This window comes from Rhinatrema bivittatum, chromosome 8 (assembly GCF_901001135.1).
Source record: "Rhinatrema bivittatum chromosome 8, aRhiBiv1.1, whole genome shotgun sequence".
In the NCBI taxonomy this organism is placed as follows: Eukaryota; Metazoa; Chordata; class Amphibia; order Gymnophiona; family Rhinatrematidae; genus Rhinatrema; species Rhinatrema bivittatum.
In genome coordinates, this window is record NC_042622.1 from 136,169,581 (window position 1) to 136,190,394 (window position 20,814).

At 45.2% G+C, this 20,814-nt stretch overlaps 1 protein-coding gene across 4 annotated transcripts in view; it reads right to left on the reverse strand.

Moving 5' to 3' along the window:
- Nucleotides 1–257: 257 nt before the first annotated feature.
- Nucleotides 258–20,814, reverse strand: part of COQ4 (coenzyme Q4) — a 37,726-nt gene continuing 17,169 nt past the window's right edge. For all 4 annotated transcript variants that reach the window (XM_029611976.1, XM_029611975.1, XM_029611972.1 and 1 more), the window contains exons 3-8: nt 19,837–20,049; nt 18,250–18,346; nt 15,772–15,874; nt 12,956–13,085; nt 6,537–6,630; nt 258–4,188 (exon numbers count right to left, since the gene is read on the reverse strand). In XM_029611976.1, the coding sequence (XP_029467836.1) occupies nt 4,026–4,188; nt 6,537–6,630; nt 12,956–13,085; nt 15,772–15,874; nt 18,250–18,346; nt 19,837–20,049 (800 nt within the window). In that variant the 3' untranslated portion in view covers nt 258–4,025. The remainder of the gene's footprint in view (nt 4,189–6,536; nt 6,631–12,955; nt 13,086–15,771; nt 15,875–18,249; nt 18,347–19,836; nt 20,050–20,814) is intronic.

A 20,814-nucleotide genomic window follows, 5' to 3' on the forward strand; every position in this document is an offset into this window, starting at 1 on the left:
CAAAGAGATAGTAACTCAATAATATACCTGGACTTGACCAACATTACTCAAATAATGATTTTATTTATGAAATTGTAACCGAACTTTATTGGCACCTGTTAGAATGTACGATATCCTAGATTTACTAACCTTAGTCTATGTGCCTATTTGTAAACCATTGCGATGGTTTATAACTTAGCGACGGTATAGAAAAGTTTTTAAATAAAAAAATATTCTGTTTTATATTTATTAATTTTGTTATTTTATGAGGCATGGTAATGTTTCTGTTTTTCCATAGTTGTATTGTATACAGAGTTTGGCTTGTTGCAGTTTCCAATTCAGTTTTTGTCTGCTTATTTCTGTTTATACTTTTTATATGGTCACTTTATTCTGTATTTGGTGAATCTCCGCATGTATGACTGAAATGAAATATTTTGGTAGCTAGCCTGTAGTTTCTGTGTAGGGATCTATAGCAGCCTGGCCTGTACTGTTTTCCTAACAGGGGGTGTGTATTGGTGAGGAGGGGGAGGGAGTGAGATTTTTCTCTTCTCCTTTTTATAATTTTGTTTTTAAGTGAAAAAATAGTTTAAATCATTTTTACATAACTCTTAAATATGTTAACTGAAAATTGTCAATTAAAATTAATATTCAAGAGTTGTGTGAGAGGAATCTGGCAGATCAGGGTGCTGATCAACTTGTGGCACTCGAGAACCAGAGTTATCTACCTCCCCACCGCCCTCAAATTTAAATCTTAGCACACTACTTCAAAAAGGTTGCCTACCCCTGCCACACATCGACTGAGGTAGAAAAACAGACAGTTGATATTGATGGAAAGTTCTTCACGATTTCAGATAGTTCCAAAGAAAATGGAACCCTTTGCTCAGCGACTGGAGAAGCATCCTTCTCTGGCACCACAATTGGCTCTTGCAAAAGAGAAGGCTTAGTAGTAGACTATAGGGGAATAACCAAACAACTGAGGTCTGGCACATCAAGGCAGAATCCTTGAACCAAAAATTGTGAAAACTGGTAAGGTCTGGTGAAGGCCGGTGGGTACTGTTATGAATTCTCTGAATGAGTATAAGTCTTGTATACATATGTACAGGTAGAGCAAATTTTAGGATTTCTGAGTCAGGATGTTATGGAAATTCCAAGGTGTGCCTCTCTTTCCTCGCTCTTTTAAAACTATGAAGGGAAAAGGAAGAAAAATACTTTGAAGGCGGCCGTCTAGAGCCAGTACTCATCGAAGAGATGTCTGGTGCATCAGCTAAAACTGCAGTCCTCGAGTTGTTTGTGCTTTGATGCACCACTGATGGACTCTCTCTTCTTTTTATAGTCTGACACACTGTGCACTCTGATGTGGCTTGGGGTGGGCACTTCAATGCACCATGCATCGAACAGGACAATGGCATAGATGCACTCAGGTGCTCCTTCGCAAGGGGATATTTCTTTTGATCTTTTGTATTTTGCCTTTGATGCAACATAGTCGACCCTCTTGAGAGGCCTTGGTTGGAGCAATGGAGGGGTTTTGGAGGAGATACCAGCAGATGAAATCAAAGATGCTGCACCCTTAGTAGGATTTGCTTTGATCTTCATAGACTCACGGAAGGTCTCAATTTTTGCGATTCTGCACTACTGGGAATGAGGCAACATCATTCTGCAGTGAGGACAGTTTGGCTAGTCATGATCCAGATCCAGACATTGATGACAAATTGTGTCTGCCAGTAATGGACATTATCTGTCCACAGGCATAAACCTTGAATCCACTACTTGCCTTGCTCACATTTATAGTAATCCACAACAAAAGAGAAAACTACCCAATGCTGATCACTGTTTTAAGATAAATCTCGAGAAAATGTTCCTCTTATGCACTAGGCCAACGAAACACCAGCTGTTATCAGGATAGATGGGTTGGACATTGACTTTTAGGACTGTAGTGTTGTTCAGGATTTGGTCACAGACACATTACGTTTGGTGAAACACAGAAAATATTATAAACACTTGGTGCAGCAAAAAATTAAAAAATGGACCTTTGGAGTTAATGATCGAAAAGACTGGTGTTGGCCTTTATGAATGTAGTTCCCACCCATTTCTTTATGAGCCAGATGTTTTACCAGCTTGCTGAAACTCCATTACACAGACTTCTGTTCCTACATTTGGTACATTGATGATTTCATGTTTATATTTTAGTCCTCGTCTCTATTTTGATATGGATTTCTTTGTAAATGACATGTTCTAGAACAATCTTCTATGAGGGAAGAAAAATAGTTCTTAAGATTTTTTTTTTTAAAGTAGCAATTAAAAGTGCTTTTGTGGGTGCAGCTAAAGCAACAAGCCAATTAGAAAGTTGAATGAAGAAAATAAAGAAAAAATTGAGATGAAAGACAAAAGTACATGTCTGTGCTGTAGCACAAATAAAAATACATTGCAGAGACTCTGAGGCTGCTCCTGCACAGGGATTCCCACACATGCTCAGTAGAGCTCAAAGGTCTACTAGCTTGGAGAGACAAGCCATTCAGTGCCTATGTATGATGTCATACCAGGACCCAAAAAGCACAAAGGAAGGCGATCTATAACAGCCGTCAGGATGAAAAGAAAAGAATAGATGCCTGTAGTCTAAAATTAATCCTTTATTGAAGTGGAGACACAAGGGTAGCCCGACTCTGGCCGAGTTTCGCCGTCACAAAACGGCTGCCTCAGGGCCCTTAGTTGCAGTATTATTTGTTCTTTGACAGATCGCTGCGTTGTAAGACGGAGCAGTATAAGAGATCATATAGTGCTCTATACGATCATCTTTCATTTATTATGATTGATGAACTCAAGAAGATTGATTTAAGCCCCTGAGGCAGCCGTTTTGTGACGGCGAAACTCGGCCAGAGTTGGGCTACCCTTGTGTCTCCACTTCAATAAAGGATTAATTTTAGACTACAGGCATCTATTCTTTTCTTTTCATCCTGATGTCATACCAGAGCATGGCTAATTTAGCCTTCTTACTGATGGAAATATATGGTCTACACTTAGAAATGAATTTCAAAAGCCCCACATGTGCCAAAGCTGGGAGATACACGGAGAAGTCAGGCCAGAGAGTGCCATGCTGATTTTAAAAAGCACACACATTCGCACAAAATTTTTTTTCCAAAAAAAAAAAATTAAATAAAAAGAGGCGGTGTGGGAATTCCAGAATTTCTCAATGAATCCAGCGCATAAGCTTATGTGCACAAGCATGGGCCGGGGTACACTACCGTGTAATTTTACTTCTGCTATGGAGTGTAAGTAGTAAAATAAAAAAATCTAGGCTCATCAGCGGCGTTTTAGGGGGTCGGAGCTAACAGGGTAAAAGGGAGGCTATTTAGCTAGGGGGTTAGGGAATCCTATCTATTACCTGGATGAACTGGTAATTGCGTCAGTGCGCGTATCTACTAAAATCTCTCCACTTACGCGGTAGAGGCAACATTTGCAAGCACATGCGTGCATCCATATAGAATTGCGCATTCAGCCTTTTTTATATCATGCGCGTATATGTTATAAAAAGACTGTGTCCTTTGGTGCGAGCCAGCATACATACGCGCCTATATGCCGGTATGAGAGAGTTACCGTCCCTGGGTAAGAAAAAATATCTATCCCAATTTGCAAATTGTTCAGATGGGACCCAGAAGAAACTGCAGTTTCAAAGAATATAATACCCACCCATTTAGCTCTTTGAACTCTTACCACATACTTACACACTTCAGACCTATTGCCTGAAGGTTATTCAATTGTTTTGAGCTTATATTTCTTTGGTTTTATGCCTCATTGGTTCCAGTTTTGTATCCTCAGTCTAATCCTATTAAAACCTCCTCCCATTACTGTTCTATCTTTCTTATTCCTGCTATGACTGCTCAAAGCTAACTCAAGGCCCCAGTTGGCTAGCGTCAGTGGCACAGACAGGTTGTACACATAGAAAATTATAGCTGGAAATTTTAAAAAATTGCATTGTTCTGTCCTGGTGCACATAGCAGCCCCTGTAATTGGGCACTGGAAATCCTACAAAGGTGGTGATAAGAAAGTATTCACACTTTAATTATGGGAGGTGGTGTAATTCCAAGCTCTTCCCGCAGGGACTCCATGGTTTGCTCCCAACGTTTCTCATAGTAGACATTCATCACGAATTGGGAATTACGTCCACACTGAATCACCCAGGGCAGCAGCTCCATCATCAGCACCTGCAGCCTCCTGGAAACCAAATTGTATGTTACTTTCCATTGTGAAATACAACACATGCAATGCAGGGCGTCTGGCACCTCCACTCCCATAGTATTAGTCATACTGCTCTAAAGTGTTTCTCCCACTCTGTGCCTAGCAGAAAAATGCTTAGGGCATATGGTTTAAAATCTATCATCACGGTGGCACTGGAAAGTAAAAAAGGTTAAATTAGACTTTTCTAAATTTTCATAATCACTTTGTTGCACACGATAGGAAGTTTCATAACTTTCTTAAAAGAAGAAAAAAAATAGATCAAACATTCTCTTTGAGCATATACAGTGATCTTAATATGGCACATATGCAGGCCAGTTTAACAGCTCAGCCGCCACCTAGCTTATGTGATTCTTTATTGGTATACTTCCTAATCTACTCCTGGGGGAATTCTGCGCACAAAAACTTTTGCAGAATTTTATTGGTCAAAATAACAAAATTTACATGACAGTCTAAGTATTTACATTTTAAATTAATACAGAAAAAAGTTATTACTTTTAAAGATACAGAATTTTAAATATTTTGAGCAGAATTTCCCTAGAAATTCACTGTAAGATTGTCCCTTCCACTCGCTCTCCCTATTCCCCTGGCCACTTTGCCCTCTCAGGCCCCAACTCCTCCACCTGCCAGTATCTCTCCCCTCCACCTCTAGGCTCAACCCCTTCCACTCTATTTTGAGTCCCAGAGAGTTTGACCCCATTCTCAGTACTGCCCCTCACATAGGCTCCCTCTCTCTTGTACACATACACACACACTCATACAGGCTCCCTCACTCTCGTGCGCGCACACACATCCCCCTCATACAGGGTCCCTCTTCTCTTGCATACACACCTACACAAAATCCCTTTCTCTCTCACAAATACACCTTCACACAGGCTACCTATGTCTCTCTCTCATGCACCCCTTCACACAGGCTCTGTCTCACACATACACAATCCCTTCACACAGGATAGCACCCTCACATACACACGATCCCTTTTTCATACACATGAGCTCCCAATCTCTCACACACATACACACTCCTTCACAATCTCCTCATATAGACTCCCTTTCTCTGGCACCCACATTCAAGCATCCCCCCCACCTCCCTTGCTCTCTCTCACCCCCTTCCTGTTCACCTCCTGCTCTCTCTCTCACACCCCTCTCCCTCTCACTCACACACACACACACACTCTCACCGGGGCCTTCATCTTCGCTCGCTCCGTTCGTGGCATGCTAGGGTCTCCTCTGCTATTTTCTGCGCTACAATTCCCCAATTCTGCGCTACAATTCCCCAGGACTACTAATCCCACCTATAGACTGTTAACAAAATTAGAAGTCACAATATCAATACATTTAATCCCATAAAAACAAAAAAGACCTCACTTTTACAAAATAGTCTTACATCTGCTGCCCCCCCCCCATAGATCAAACATTACCCATACTTATTTATTTAAAATCATTTCTTAACCGCCTGTTCCATAGATCATGGTAGTTTATAAACAAATACACATAATAAAATATAAAACAACATACTATAGCAATCTAAAACACATAAAACAGCTACACATCATGGATCACAAATTATATGACATGGATTACACCTATAAAAATCATACCTAAAACCAAATATCTTCCATAAAACCACATTCAATAAAATTATAAATCCATATCCTCCCATCAGTCCTCTAAGGGGTCAAACGTGTACAAACATACAGCATACATCCAACATGGGTACAGATCCAGTTCCTGCTCACAAGGTCTGGAAGACAAGGAGTTTCCGATATGGCAATACCCACTGACCACCTCCTAGGTACAGAGATTGGGTGAGAACTGCAATCAAAGCTGTTCAGTCAGAAGACTACTACGGCCACTTTTGGGCTACTATGGGAGGGGGGGGGGGGGCCGGAAGAATCTCTAGATGCTGGGAACAAAGGCCAGGGCAACTCAGCTTTGAGGTCCCCACACAACCATGAGCAATAAAGTAGGATCTGGTTAAGGGCTTTTTCAGTAAAAAAAAAAAAATTCCATAAGGTCTTAAAAGACAAAGGCTGGCCAGGCCAAAAAAACATATACAATATTACTATAGATTTTAGCACTGGCTAATTCAACATTTTCTCTTAGGGTCTTTTGTTCTACAGAAATTATTATTATTTTTTTTTAAACAAGCCATCTTCTCTCTCACTTGAGCTATCCAATGATATCACAAATGATCAACTTTAATCTTCACAAGCAATATAGGAGTAAAAGTGGCAAGGGGGAGAAGGGTTTAGATACTGGAGGTGTGATCCGGGCACTGAATCTAGATGTGCCCCACCACTTCTGTACATACAAAAGGAGGTACTCACTTGGCATTCAGACGCAGAGGTCCAAAAGTCGCTCCTAGAATGCACATGGGAAGGCCAGTCTGAATGGCCTCAAACCACTTCACCACTACCTCCCCTATGGAAACAAGGTGCAAAAATGAGCTCAGAGGTCTAAGTGCAGAAGAATATTGTAAGGTCAGTAAAAGTTCTCTCTCCCTTTGCTGGCATTTGTGTCTCATGAAGGTGCTGGAATATTTGCAACTAGGAAGCAAATCCAAGATCCACTGGATGCACCAGTGAGAAGAAGAGATGACTCATACAAACCCTGTGCACTTCTTAGGGAATGGAAAAGTGCAACTACAAATCTGTAATTGCAGGCAAAAAAATAATAAAATCTGTAATTGTATGTAAAAATAATAAAATATAAATTACAACATATATCCACATTTTTTAACTTGAAAAAAAAAATGTTCTCCTTGATGATAGAGCAGACGAAACAAGAATGGTGTGCATGCTATGAGGCTCGATCAGATGATAAGCATGTAGGTAAACTGAGGGAAAATTCTGTATGGGCTCTGGGAATTACAAATAAGAATTCCATGGTTTTCACTAAATTACTAGTAACAGCTTTTTACAAATACTGTACTTTAAATTTACTATCAAACTCTCCAATGTGATAAAAGTATGGGAAAGGAAAATTTGTTCCTACCTGCTAATTTTCGTTTCTGTAGTACCACTGATCAGCCCAGACTCCTGGATTTTACCTCCCCTCCAGCAGGCGGAGACAGAGAAATTTTTGTGGACTCAGTCATATACCCCTGAGGTGCCACCTAGAGTCTTGCCAGTATTCCACTGTACCCAAGCAGAATGATAATAAAAATTCACAACTTTTCCTGAACAACCTCCCCCCGAAGAGCAGAGGTAATGAAAAACATGTAACTGACGAAAACCAAACTATGCCCAAAATCCTTACCCTGAAAAAGGGGGCATTAATTAACTTACAGCAAAATGATTCACTAACCACCGGCTGAGCGGACTCTCCCTGGGTGGGACTCTGGGCTGATCCATGGTACTACAGGAACGAAAATTAGCAGGTAAGAACCAATTTTCCTTTCCCTGTACGTACCCAGATCAGCCCAGACTTCTGGGATGTACCCAAGCTTCCCTAACTAGGATGGGACTGTGAGAGTCCCGCTCGGAGGACACTAGCTCCGAATGAACCGGGCTCTGGTGCCCGGACATCAAGTCCATAATGTCTAGCGAAAGTATGAGTAGATTTCCAGGTAGCCGCCCTACAAATCTCTTGCAGCGCGACCTTGTTGGTATTCAGCCATGAAGTCAATTCCGAACACGTTGAATGAGCCTTAAGCCCGACCGGAATCGGACGACCCTGCACAAGGTATGCCGAAACAATAGCATCCTTTAGCTAACGTGCGATAGTGGCCTTAGAAGCTTTATGACCCCTTCTGGGTCCACTCCATAAGACAAACAGATGGTCCGAAAGACGAAAACTGTTCGTAACCTCCAAGTAACGTAACACCCTCTTTACATCCAGCTTCCGCAAATCCCTGGCCTCTGGTATAGAGAAGCCAAGACCCGCAAAGGAAGGAAGCTGCACTAACTGATTCAAATGAAAAGCAGAGACCACCTTCGGGAGAAAGGAGGGAACCATTCGTAATGAAACACCTGCTTCAGAAATTCTTAAGAAAGGCTCTCTGCAAGATAAAGCCTGGAGCTCTGAAAAACGCCTCGCCGATGCAACATCTACTAGAAACACGATTTTCAAAGTGAGGTCCTTCAGAGTCGCCCGCTTCAGGGGTTCATAAGGAGCCGTACAAAGGGCACAGAGAACCAAATTAAGTTTCCAGGAAGAGCAGGGATTTCGAATCAGAGGGCGCACGTGCTTAACACCTCTCAGAAACCTAGCCATATCGGGATGCGAAGCCAGCGCACCCCCCTGCACCTTACCTCAAAAACAACCTAACGCCGCCACTTGAACTCGCAGGTAATTAAAGGCCAAACCCTTATCCCGCCTATAGAAATTCCAGAACCTCCGGAATTGAGGCCCTGGAAGGACGAATGTTACGATCCAAACACTCCCCAAACTCTAACGTAGGCTCTGGAGGTAGAGGTTTTACGGGATTGCAAGAGCGCGGCGATAACCGCAGGAGAGTAACCCCTCGTTCTCAACCTCTGCATTTCAAAAGTCATGCCGCTAGACAGAAGTGATCTACCTCGCTGAAACAGACGGGGCCCTTACGCAGAAGAGTCGGGGACGGATGAAACCTTAGCGGACCGTCGATTGCTAGAGTCAGAAGATCCGCAAACCACGGGCGCCGTGGCCATTCCGGAGCCACTAGAATCACTGTGCCTGGGTGAACTTCAAAGCGGCGCAGCACTTTTCTGACCAACGGCCTCAGCGGAAAGACGTACAACAGAACGTCCCTTGGCCAAGGCAGGACCAGAGCATCTACTCCTTCTGCTCCCGGTTCTTGTCGCCGACTGAAGAATCGAGGAGCCTTGACATTGCGGTACATCGCCATGAGATCCATGGAGGGCATGGTCTAACGCTTGTACAGAAGACGAAAAGCCTCATCGGAGAGTTCCCACTCCCCTGGATCCAACTGGTTCCGACTGAGAAAAATCGGCCTGCACATTGTCCACCCCGGTGATGTGGGAGGCCGCAATTTTGTAAAGGTGTTGCTCCGCCCAGGTAATCAACAACCGTGCTTCCGCTGCCACAGGACGGCTCCTGGTTCCTCCCTGACGATTGATGTAAGCTACAGCTGTGGCATTGTTGGACTGCCCCTCTACTAAGGGGAGAAGGGCCTGTAATGCCAGCCGAACCGCCCTGGTCTCCAAACAATTGATCGACCAGGAGGATTCAGTCTTTGTCCATTGCCCTTGCACCGCTAATCCCAGACACACTGCCCCCCCCATCCGGAGAGGCTGGCGTCGGTAGTGACTACAATCCATGTGGGAATTTCCAAGTCCACTCCCTGACACAATTAGTCTGAACAAAGCCACCAATGTAGACTGGAACGCGCTAAGTCTGTCAGCAGTAAGCGAAGTTGAAACTGCTGGGAAAGTGAACCCCAGCGGGAGAGCAACGCTGATTAAAGAGGACGCATATGTGCAAAAGCCCATGGGACCAGCTCGAGCGTGGAAGCCATCGAACCCAGAACCTGTAAGTAATCCCAGGCCCTGGCCGCAGCATGGACCTGAATAACTCCACCTGGGTAATCAACTTGGATAGCCTCTCTTCTGTAAGAAAAACCTTGCCCAAGACCTTATTGAACCTGGCCCCTAGAAACTCCAATGACTGGGAAGGAACCAAATGGCTCTTGTCGGGATTGACCACCCAGCCTAAGGAGGTCAACCTCTGCAGCGCCCTCTAGACCGCCCCCCCTGCACAGGTCTTCCGACTTTGCGCGAATCAGCCAATCGTCCAGGTAGAGATGCACCAGTATGCCCTCACGCCGCAGGGCCGCTGCTACTACCACAATCACCTTGGTGAAAACCCTGGGCACCGTTGCTAGGCTGAACGGAAGTGCACACAATTGGAAATGTTGTCCGAGGATCGCAAACCGTAGGTATTTCTGATGATCCGGATGTATGGGGATGTGTAAGTACGCTTCCGTCAGGTCCAATGACGCTAGAAACTCTCCCTTGTGCACAGTTTCCATCTGAAAACGAGGCACCTTCAGTGTCCAATTGACCTTCTTCAAATCAAGAATGGAGCGAAACGTGCTTTCCTTTTTCAACACAACGAAATAGATTGAGTAACGTCTGCGCCTGAGTTCTCCTGTAGGAACCAGAACGATGGCACTGAGATCCTGTAAGCGTTGTAGGGTGTCTTGTACCGCTCGCCGCTTTTGACGGTAAGAGCATGGGCATCCATGTAGCGGTCATGGATCGGACAGGCAAAATCTAAAGTGTAGCCGTGTTCGATTATGCTTAGGACCCATTGATCCGATGTTACAGTGGCCCTCTCCTCCACGAATAAGGACAGCCTGCCCCCAATTCTTGGAACAGAGGAGTGAACCGGCCACACTTCATTGAGAGGACTTGGGACCCCCATGAGACTGGGGGGCTCCTTCCCTGGAGGGCCGCCGGCCCCGAAAGGACTGGTTCCATGAATTTTGGCGGCTTTGCCCTTGACGAAAAGACGAACCAGTGGACTGGGAGGAGCGAAAATGTCGATTTCCCCAAAATCTCGCCCGCTGAGGAAAGGAGCCTCTCGTCCTTGGCCTGTCCTCTGGCAGCTTGTGGACCTTGTTCTCCCCAGCGATTTTATCATATCCTCCAACTGCTGCCCGAACAGTAGTCTCCCCTTGAAGGGTAGAGAACTCAAATGCGCTTTGGAGGATACATCTGCTGACCAATTCCGCAACCATAGGAATAGACGCGCTGAGACCTTCGTCCTCCCAGAGGCCCGCAAAAGATCATAAAGTGTGTCCGCACTGTAAGCCCCCGTGGCCTCCAACCGTCCGGCCCGCTGTGCCTGGGCGTCAGAAAAGTGCCACGGATGCCTGTAAATCCTGGACCCAGCAGAGGCTGGACCGCTGTGCGAAACTGCTGCATATGGCGGCCTGGACACTGAGAGCTGACACCTCGAAAATCTTCTTGAGTTGGACCTCCAACTTGTGGTCCTGCAAGTCCTTCAAGGCTGTGGCTCCTGTCACCGGGATAGTCGACTTCTTCGTCACTGCTGAGATGGCAGCGTCCATCTTCGGCACCCTAAGAAGATCCAGTGTGCCCTCTGGGAGCAGGTACAACTTTTATCCATAGCCCGACTTACCTTCAAAACCAGATCAGGACTGTCCCACTCCTTAAATAAAAGGTCGGACACTGATAAGTGGAATGGGAAAGACCGCGCCGGACCTCGGAGTCCCAGCATCACTGGATCCATAGTAGCACCAAACCTGGAATCTTCCTGAGGGACCTCAATTCCCAGTTCCTCCAGGATAAGGGGTCCCAATTCATCTTTCCGGAACAAGCGAGCCACCTTGGGGTCATCACCCTCCACTGGAGGTGAGCCCATGTGCTTGGTTGGTTGGGGCTGGGTATCCGGATCCCCCTCCGGACCCTGATCAGGAGCCTGTGGCAGAGACTCCCCCTCATCCGACGAGTTGCTGTCTCCCAGACAGACCACGGACCGAAGCAGATGCTTCTCCTTCGGCGCTGCTGAACTTCGGCGCCTGAACCCGCTTTCGGGCCGAAGAGGACCCATCCCCAGGCCCTGCTGACGCAGGTGCCTTACGGAGCTGCCTTGGGCCCCTGAGACTTAACAGCCTTGCGAGCCTTGAAAGCCTTGTGCATTAAAAGCACAAAATCAGGAGGTGAATGACGAAGACGACCCTTCGGAGTCGTCCCCCTCGTCGCCCCCTACAGAATCCTCTGCAGCCCCATCCAAGCCGGTCTTCCCAGGCGCAGTAGGCCGTGGAGACAACGGGGGAGGGGGGGAAGCCCTTCCCCCATAGCAGCTCTCTCCTGCTCTCTAAAAGTCCTCAAAATGGCCTCCGTTCCCGCGCTGAGCAGGAACGGATCCGGGGTCTGCCGTGACAAAACCGGGACCCCAGCCCCAATCGCGAGTCACTGCCCCTCAATTTCGCCGGTGCAGTGACCCCCGAAGACCTCTCTCCCCCCAACAAACACCCCGTGCAAATGCCGGCATGGGAGAGTCGTGCGCGCTGCCGCACGTGGCACAGGCTGCACCACGCAGCATGAGCAGCAGCCTAAATTTAGCCCGGCAGGAGAGAGGAGTGGCGAAAAACAAAGAATTACCTGATCAGGAGGTGTCCGTGGTCTGTAGCCGATCGCACGCTACGCACTCGCAGAGAGAAGGCTAGGCCGGCAGAGCAGGAGAATTTAAAAACACAGTACCCCTTTTTTTTTTGTTTTAACCTGTGCGAGGTCTGACTGAAGGTGAGACCCGGGATCACCCTCAGTGGGCAGTTACAGGGTCCTCAACACTCTGCTCCTAAGTCTCTATTACCAGGAGGGATGGCCCCACCAGGACCTGACAACCCCCTGGGGAGGCTGAAAAAAGGGGAACCTAGGATAAAGACCAAAACCTGACCTTTTTCTAACAATCAGGACTATTAAATTCGCAAACCAAAAACCTAAATCCTGACAGAAACCACCAGGCTCAAGGAAAGCACCTCTTCCACCTGCTGGAGACAAAAGAATACTTACAGACTCTCGGTGGCACCTCAGGGGTATACGACAGAGTCCACAAAAATTTCTCTGTCTCCGCCTGCTGGAGGGGAGGTAAAGCCCAGGAGTCTGGGCTGATCCGGGTACTTACATGGAATATTTCTTTTTTATTTACCAGTAAGGATCCCATTTTTAACAAGTGTTTTCCCAGTTGTTTCTATACTTAGCTTTTGAGAAACATACTCTCTCAGTGCTGACCCTTAAGTAATTTTCTTTGGCCAGCTTGGATTCCCCTGACTCACCCAGCATGTTGGTGGGCATTCCCAGAAGTGTGTGCATGAGGTCATGAACCTCTCGATATCGCTGGATCACATAGGCCAGCTCCTCATTATCCACAAACTTAACAGGCATCCGAGTGTCTGGGGAAACTTTCTGCAAATTAAAAAAGAATTACAGTCAGGCTTTATTGAGGGACAGAAACATGTGTGTTCTAATAAGGTTCATTACATAGGGTTAACATAGTAAGAACATAAGAACATGCCATATTGGGTCAGACCAAGGGTCCATCAAGCCCAGTATCCTGTTTCCAACCGTGGCCAATCCAGGCCATAAGAACCGTTGCTAGTAATAGCAGTGGTTATTATCTAAGTCAACTTAATTAATAGCAGGTAATGGACTTCTCCTCCAAGAACTTATCCAATCCTTTTTTAAACACAGCTACACTAACTGCACTAACCACATCTCCTGCTCTGAAACCTGGGATACATTCTGAGTGATTTCTACTGAGGAACATGAGGGAGGATTAAGTGGCGTTTCTTCCTAGTGAATCGTACTTCAGTCATTCAAGTCTCCAAATAGGTCTGTATGCAAATTAACCCAGTTATGAGAGCAAAATGTATACAAATTCCATGCATATTAATTCTGAATATTCTAAACAACTGAGCTAGTTTGAGATCCAATGCACTAGTTACTTTTGAATTTGGGCAGTTACTTTACAAGTGAGATAGTTAAAAAGGTAGCAACTCTTTCCTCAGTTTCTGGGCTTCATCTGATAATGTTGGACTTCATTAGAAACAGAAACAAGAAACAGAAAAAAAGAGGAAGCAGCAGACACAACAACGCGGTGAGTGCCGCGCCCCGAGAGGCACTAGGCCAATCAGAGGGCTCAGAGGAGATCTTTAAACCACTGCACCGCCCTCCAGCGTTGCGCGCTGGGCCTGCCCCTTAGCGCACCCCTTGGGAGAGCCCCAGGAACCAGGACGGGGGCCTCTCTCCGTCGCAGTCAACTCTACCATCACCGCCTCATGCGTCATAGCACCAACATTCAAAAAACCTCCTCGACATTCATCCAAACATCCATTCAGTCACAGCCAGCAATCACACCTTCCTGCACTCATACCGACCTCAGCGGGCACTCTCCAGCACTCTTCCTGATCCCTCTAAGCATACTCCAGTACACATCAGGACCACTTCAAACTTCATCACTCAGCACCCACCCTGATATCATTAAGCGTACTCCAGCACACTACCGGTTCTCATCAATCAAACCTCACCCATCAGAAATCGCAGCAAACACCTTACTGCACTCATCAGGACCTCATCAAGCTTACTCCACAGCTCGCACCCTGATCTCATCAAGAATACTCCAGCACTTATCCTGATCTCACCAAAGCATACTCCCAACACGCATCTGAATCTCATCAGAATTCATCCCTTCAGCATTCATCCTAACCTAACCAAGCTTTCCGATTGATCTCTTACAGCTCCTATATATATCCAACATCATCCACCAACACTCCTCCTACGCTCAACTAGATCACACCAGCTGAAAATAAAAACATCAACCAAACTCAGACATACCAAAGATGGCGACAACAAACACACCTCATCAGATAAGACACAGATACCTTATAAACATACCACTAGTGAAAAATATCAAAAACTTACTATGTCTCACCTACCCAACACAATTTGCAAAGCAGATAACACAGCCCTTGACAATGTCATACATATACACAGACAGCAACGTGCAACTAGAACAGCATGTAAATTACAACTAGAAATACTATCACTCCCATTAGCCAAGCTTTCCAACACAAGGAACAGAGCCGTATCCATCGCCGGTCCGAAACTATGGAACTCACTACCAGAACACTTGAGTTCACTAGGCAACATTAAGTCATTTACAAAAGAGCTCAAAACATGATTATTCAGCCAAACATTCAAAGATGGTATTGGCTAATCTCACATAACATAACAGATCCAATGCATAACCTCTATCGGATATACAATGGAACCACTAGGGCTTTGACACAGAACATTTTAAAGTTATAAATTACATGGTTAGATCACAGATTACCCTGTTATAATTGTTTGAAGTTTTTTGGTTGTATTAAGTTATTTGGATGTTCCTATTAGGTTGTTGTACATGTAAACCGGAGTGAAGGCTGCTAGCTATACCTCGGTATATAAAAACTTTTAATTAAATAAATAAATAAATAAATAGATTTGCTAACAGCAACCAGCTCTGCAGCCTCCACCAATAGAATATTTGCAGGGCGTTAAAAACAATTTTACAGATCTATACCAACCTGAAAAGCTCTTCCAAGTCCTTTTCATTAACGGCTTTAAAGGAAAAAAAAAAAAAAAAAATTGGTTGCACCACTTCTCATCCTCCATGGGGCCATTAATTTCTGAATGTCAGTAGACGTTTTGCAAGGATAGTCGCATGCAGGTCCAGCGCGACCGGGCGTGCAAACTGTGCAATTGCACGGAGCAGCGGCGGGATGGCCAGTCGGCGGTGCTCTCTCCTTCTTCGGCCCCCAGAATAGGATATGAGCTCATATCTTCTTCCGGCAGCCGAAGAAACAGAGGGCTGCCTGCACCGCTGCAGAGGAGGGGGCGGTGTGGCAGCATGGACTCTATGCACAGGATGGCACAGAAGCTAGCACCGGCTCTGGTCGCATGTTGTCACTATTTTGAGGGTTCAAACTCTTTTAAAAAAAAAGTGTGTCAATTGCATACAGCTACTTTCTGTTAAATAAAATGTTATTAACATCATTTATTATCTTTTATATACAATATTAATGCCTTGACAACCACCAAATGTAGAACTCACATTGACATCCAAGAACCGGATGTATTCTCGGCCAAAAGTTGCATCGGGCAGCTCACGGAGCCTGTGCATTTCCAATGTGGACATCTGGATCCGCGGCCTCTCTCTGTTAAAAGGAGACCCACTTGTGATTTTAGGCCTGCATTAGGTGAAGCAGTCGACAAAACGCCGCGTTCCGATTTTTTTTTTTAATTCGCGTTGGCCTCACCATAGCAAAACCCGCGGTTGTCTCTGGACCAGGGGGGGAGGGACGGCCCACTGGTACATAACCCCCAGTCACTCACCGGCTGCGGCTTCTAGTACACTGGAGTGAAGGGCAAAGCACATGGCAGGCCTACCACAGAGGAGAAATGACTCTGCTCCTCAGGAGGCCCGGCTCTTTTTTTTTTGTCTTGTTTAGAGTCAATTAGCCAGGACTGCAGATTCTGCCACCTTCATCTGCTGGAGACAGAGAAATACAGAAGGGGCTGGCAGATGGCGCATCCTACTTACAGGGGTGTCCTTCAAGTTTTTCTCTGTCTCCATCTGCTGGTAGGGAGGCATAACCCAGCAGTCTGGGCTGATCCGGGTACGAACAGGGAACTGAAGTTAAATACAAAGATGGCACTCACCTCCTCGAGTACAGATTTAGAACCAAAATCATGACCTACACACAAGAATGGAACAAGGAAGAGCTGATGCAGAGCATCAAGGACTGACTTGTGGGCTTTAACAAATGATTCTATTCTGTACATTAGCACAGAACACTCATAGCAAATATATTTTATAATTAAAAGATAAGTAAGTGCAGCCTAATTTGAAATGACAAAAATAATTATCAGCAAGTTAAAAGTAAGTTGAATGAGTATAATTTACCATCAGATTGGCTATGCTTCAGTGGCCAGTACCAATCCTAGGAACCAGTTCGGTCCTCCTTTTTCATCAGTAGTAGACATCAAGCTTGTAAGATGCTACTGGCACTGAAGTGACCAGACAAGCCAGGGCCACTATAAATCAAACAAAATACCACTGGCCCATCATCAGTACCAGATCTTAAATGAGCTTCTGCCCAGTGGCTGAGGATTTTTGGCATCCCTAGACACTGTTAGTGCTGTCGCCCCTTTCTCCCCTGCCCCCGAAGTTGGACAATAAGAAGCAGAAGGTCTAAGGCACAGTCCCCTAGTTTCCTGTGGCAGCTCAAGGGTAGATCCAATGGCAAAAATAAAAAAAATTCTGATGCTAATTAGCAAACATTCCCATCTTTTATACTGCATTATAAAAATAAAAGTAGTTTTACACTGATTATTATTTATTATCACTTTTAAAACTCAATATCACAAAAGATCAATGCGGTTTACAAGCTTAAAAACAGATATATAAAAGTTTAAAATAAAAACAAGATAACATCTTGAGTTAGTATGCTACACTCTTCTGCAAATTACTCACTGAAACATAAATTCTATGTTACAATCCTGCCCGGGTGTCTATGATATTATACTTCTGAAATGCCTATGGATCAGCCATGTTTTTAAGTGTCTTAAACACAGAAGTGGTTATTTATATTCTCAGCTTTTCTAGCATTTTGTTCCATAATATAGGCCCACCCACTGAGAGGGTACGATCTCTTAATTATTAGTATAATTTATTGTATTTTTATTGGATGAAGAAACGTGATTGCAAGTTTGAATACAGGGAACAGACTTCAGAGACTGGGAGAGGAAGGGAAGAGATTCAGGAATGGGGTGAGGAGTATGAGAAGGAAAGAGAACTAGGGATGGGGAAGATTGGAGATGAGAAAGATTAGGAACCTTGGATGGGGAAGAAGATGGAGAGAGGGAGGTTCTTGAATTGAGGAAGGGGAGGAGAGAGTAGGAAGAGTTGGGGAGTGGATTCCAGGATCTAGGGAGAAGGAAGGAAGGGAGGTTCTAGGATCTGGGAGAGAGAATCCAAGATCAAGGGAAGGAGGATTTAATTTGCAGAGGGTGGAGAATTGAGGAGGAGGAGGAGGAGGAGGAGATGTCCCTGCCATGCTCCGGTTCTGCTCCTCCTTGCATCCCCTCTCTAACATCCTACCCAACATACACACACACACACACACACTGCCCCTACCATTGTCCCCTATTTCTCACCCACAGACATACATCCCCCAGCCAATCCCCCTCTCATCTCCCAGCCTCTCTTTCCACCCTCCAATGATCTCTACTCAGCTTCTCCTAATCTCCCCAAAATGATCCCCCTTTGCTTGGTCTGCTGCAGGCACTCCTGTTCTCTGCATGCTGCCTGGAAGGGAGAAAGTGGATATCAGGAAACAGAAGACAGCAAATCTTCAGCCAGCCTGCTGCTCCCCAGATTTCTGCTGCCCTAGCACAAATCCAGGCCTGCTTCTGCCCCATTGTTATCCTCCCCTCCCCTGATGTATTAAGTAATGTCTTGTTCATTTGACTGTATATGTGCATATTGTCCCAAACATGCATGCTCTGTGTGGGAAGGAAGAGAACTCACTGTAGTATCTGGTTACCCTCAGGATCATTCCTCATTCTATCTCGGAGGTTCTGTAGTACCAGAGGACCTGTTGTCTCACCAAGAACTGCTATCATATCTGGAAAAAACAAAAAAGGGTAGAGGAAGCAAGGAAATTTGATCCCTAGAAAATGAAGACTATATTTTTATGTGGATTGAAAATCCCAAGGGAATCACTTGGTTAATTCACTACTTCAGGGACTGTTTTGGATTGAATACCCAACATGCAAGATGGATTCTTCCAAAGTCTCAATGTAAACTCTGAATGCATGACTCCAGGGCAAAAATACTGCATAATTTAATCTAATTGACAGCCTATCTTCAAAATGCACTGGGTCCTAGAATAGCAGAGGTGGACTATTAGAACTGGATCGGTCTCTATAAAGGGGTATACAGGAGCAAACCTTAGAGGACCGGCTCACCTTACACCTGATTCAGCAGGGAATCCTGGGCATAGGTCCCTGGGAAAGGAGTATAATTAGCCAGAGTCCAGGAGGACCAGGGGAAAGAATGAAGCCCAAGGAAAGAATATTACCAAACTGTAAGTTGTATTGTTGCATGTGGTTTTGTTGAACTGTGAAGAATAGCAGCACTGTTTTGTTTGTTTTGGTAACAAATAAAAATGTTTCTGAAAGATTTTGCTAGAGTTCAGCCTGAAGTCTGTTCTCTGGCTATCCCAAGGCCACTCATGGTGCTACATATGGTGGCAGCTCAAGGATTTCTGCTTTGGACCTGGCTTATTGCTGGGTTGCCCAAGGTTAAAGGAAACAAAGCAGGGGATCCCTTAACTGACTCTCCAGATTGGGTAGGGAAAGGGAAACCCAGGAAGGATGGATAGCCCCAGCCTAGGGGGGGGGGGGGGGGGGGGGAGGAAAATAGGTCTGTCTGTGTTTTCAAGGCTGTATCCCTATTAAGGGCAAGCACTCAACCTGACAAGCTTGAGCTGAGGGGGAGGGATATGTGGAGGGATAGAAGGGAAAACACCCTAGAACACCTTAAAGGACTGGCTCCAGAGATTTGGCTCGGTGACCTTAAATCTGATTCAGCAAGGAATCCTGGTCTTGGGAGGAGGTTCTTGGGAAAAAGAGTAAAGTTAGCCAGGGTTCAGGAGGGAACAGGAAGCTTAAGGAAAGAAAGTACTGCTGAACTGTAAGTTATATTTTCGCATTTAGTTTTGTTAAACTACAAAGAATAACAGCGTGGTGACATTTCTGAAAGATTTTGCCAGAGTCCAGCCTAAAGTGTGTTCTCTGGCTATCCCAAGGCCGCTCAGGGTGCCACAATCTCCAATACTGGAATAGCAGGCAGTGATGTTAGGATGAAAGTGGTTTGTCAGAACTGTAATGATAGGTCTCAATACTTGAATAGCAGGATATAATGCAGAACAAGAGTGGCTGGCACTGGGAGGATTCTGTGTGCGACTCAGTACAGGAATAGGATCAAGATAATGCAAAAAGTTGGATTCTAGTGAAAAATACCTGTTTGGAGTACAACACGCCTGGATTGTAATCAAATAGAGAGGAAAAAATTGACACACCCATAGATCAGAAATCAAAGGTTGTAGCTTACCATGTCTGTAAGGATCATACAAGGACATCATAGCAGAGCCAACAGTCAGCAGAGCTTTCTGGAAAGCATTGGTGGGGATGTGGTTTGGATACAGGGGGTGATATTTTTCACCTGCTGCTTCCTTTGTGTTGTCCTCCTCCATGTGGGTGAATGCATCTTCGTGCATATCATAGTAGGAGGCCTTGTTGGTTTGATACCACCTCTGCCCCTTGCCTGCAAAAGGAAAAGTATGACAAAGTCTTGCAGGAGACTGTGCATCAGCCTCTTAAAAGATGACTATTGTGAGACTTGAAAATGATACCAAATTACTTGGAAAAAAAAAAAAAAAAAAAGACTGGGACACTTTATAATAACGGTAGATCTCAGCTACAGAAGAAGGTGGGTGAAGGGCTGGGGGGCACAGCATTTAAGGGAACATCTTCACTGACTTTTGTACTTTTCTCCAACACTTCTAGGAGTACTTCTTAGAAACCTGCACACACCACGGGGGGGGGGGGGGGGGGGGGGGGTTGGAGCACTTCTGAGCCATGCTAGAAAAGGCCAGAGCCAGCAAAGTAGCACCAACCAAGCTAGGTCACACACAGGGACAGACGGAATTTTAGGCTGATGTACTGTCAGTACCATCTGCAGTCAAAACAGGATCCCTTCAGGGAACAGAAACAGGAGCACATGATAAATGTATCTACATGTGAAATCTTAAAAAGGCTACACTGAAGTTCATCAGGCTTGTGATGTGATCACGTGGCAACAAACACTGCCACAGAGGATAGACTGAAAGATCTGCAGAGTCCGAATACATGGTTCTTTACTTATATGGCAGAATGTGCAGTCTGCTTGCATGCACAGCTGAATTGTGATATTCTGGTTCTCTTTATAATATTGGCTCAGAATATTGTTTTGTTTTTTTGCTGGAGTTTCTTTCATAATGCCAGATGTAACAAAACAACTGAACATGAACAAAACCCAGGAACATCTAAA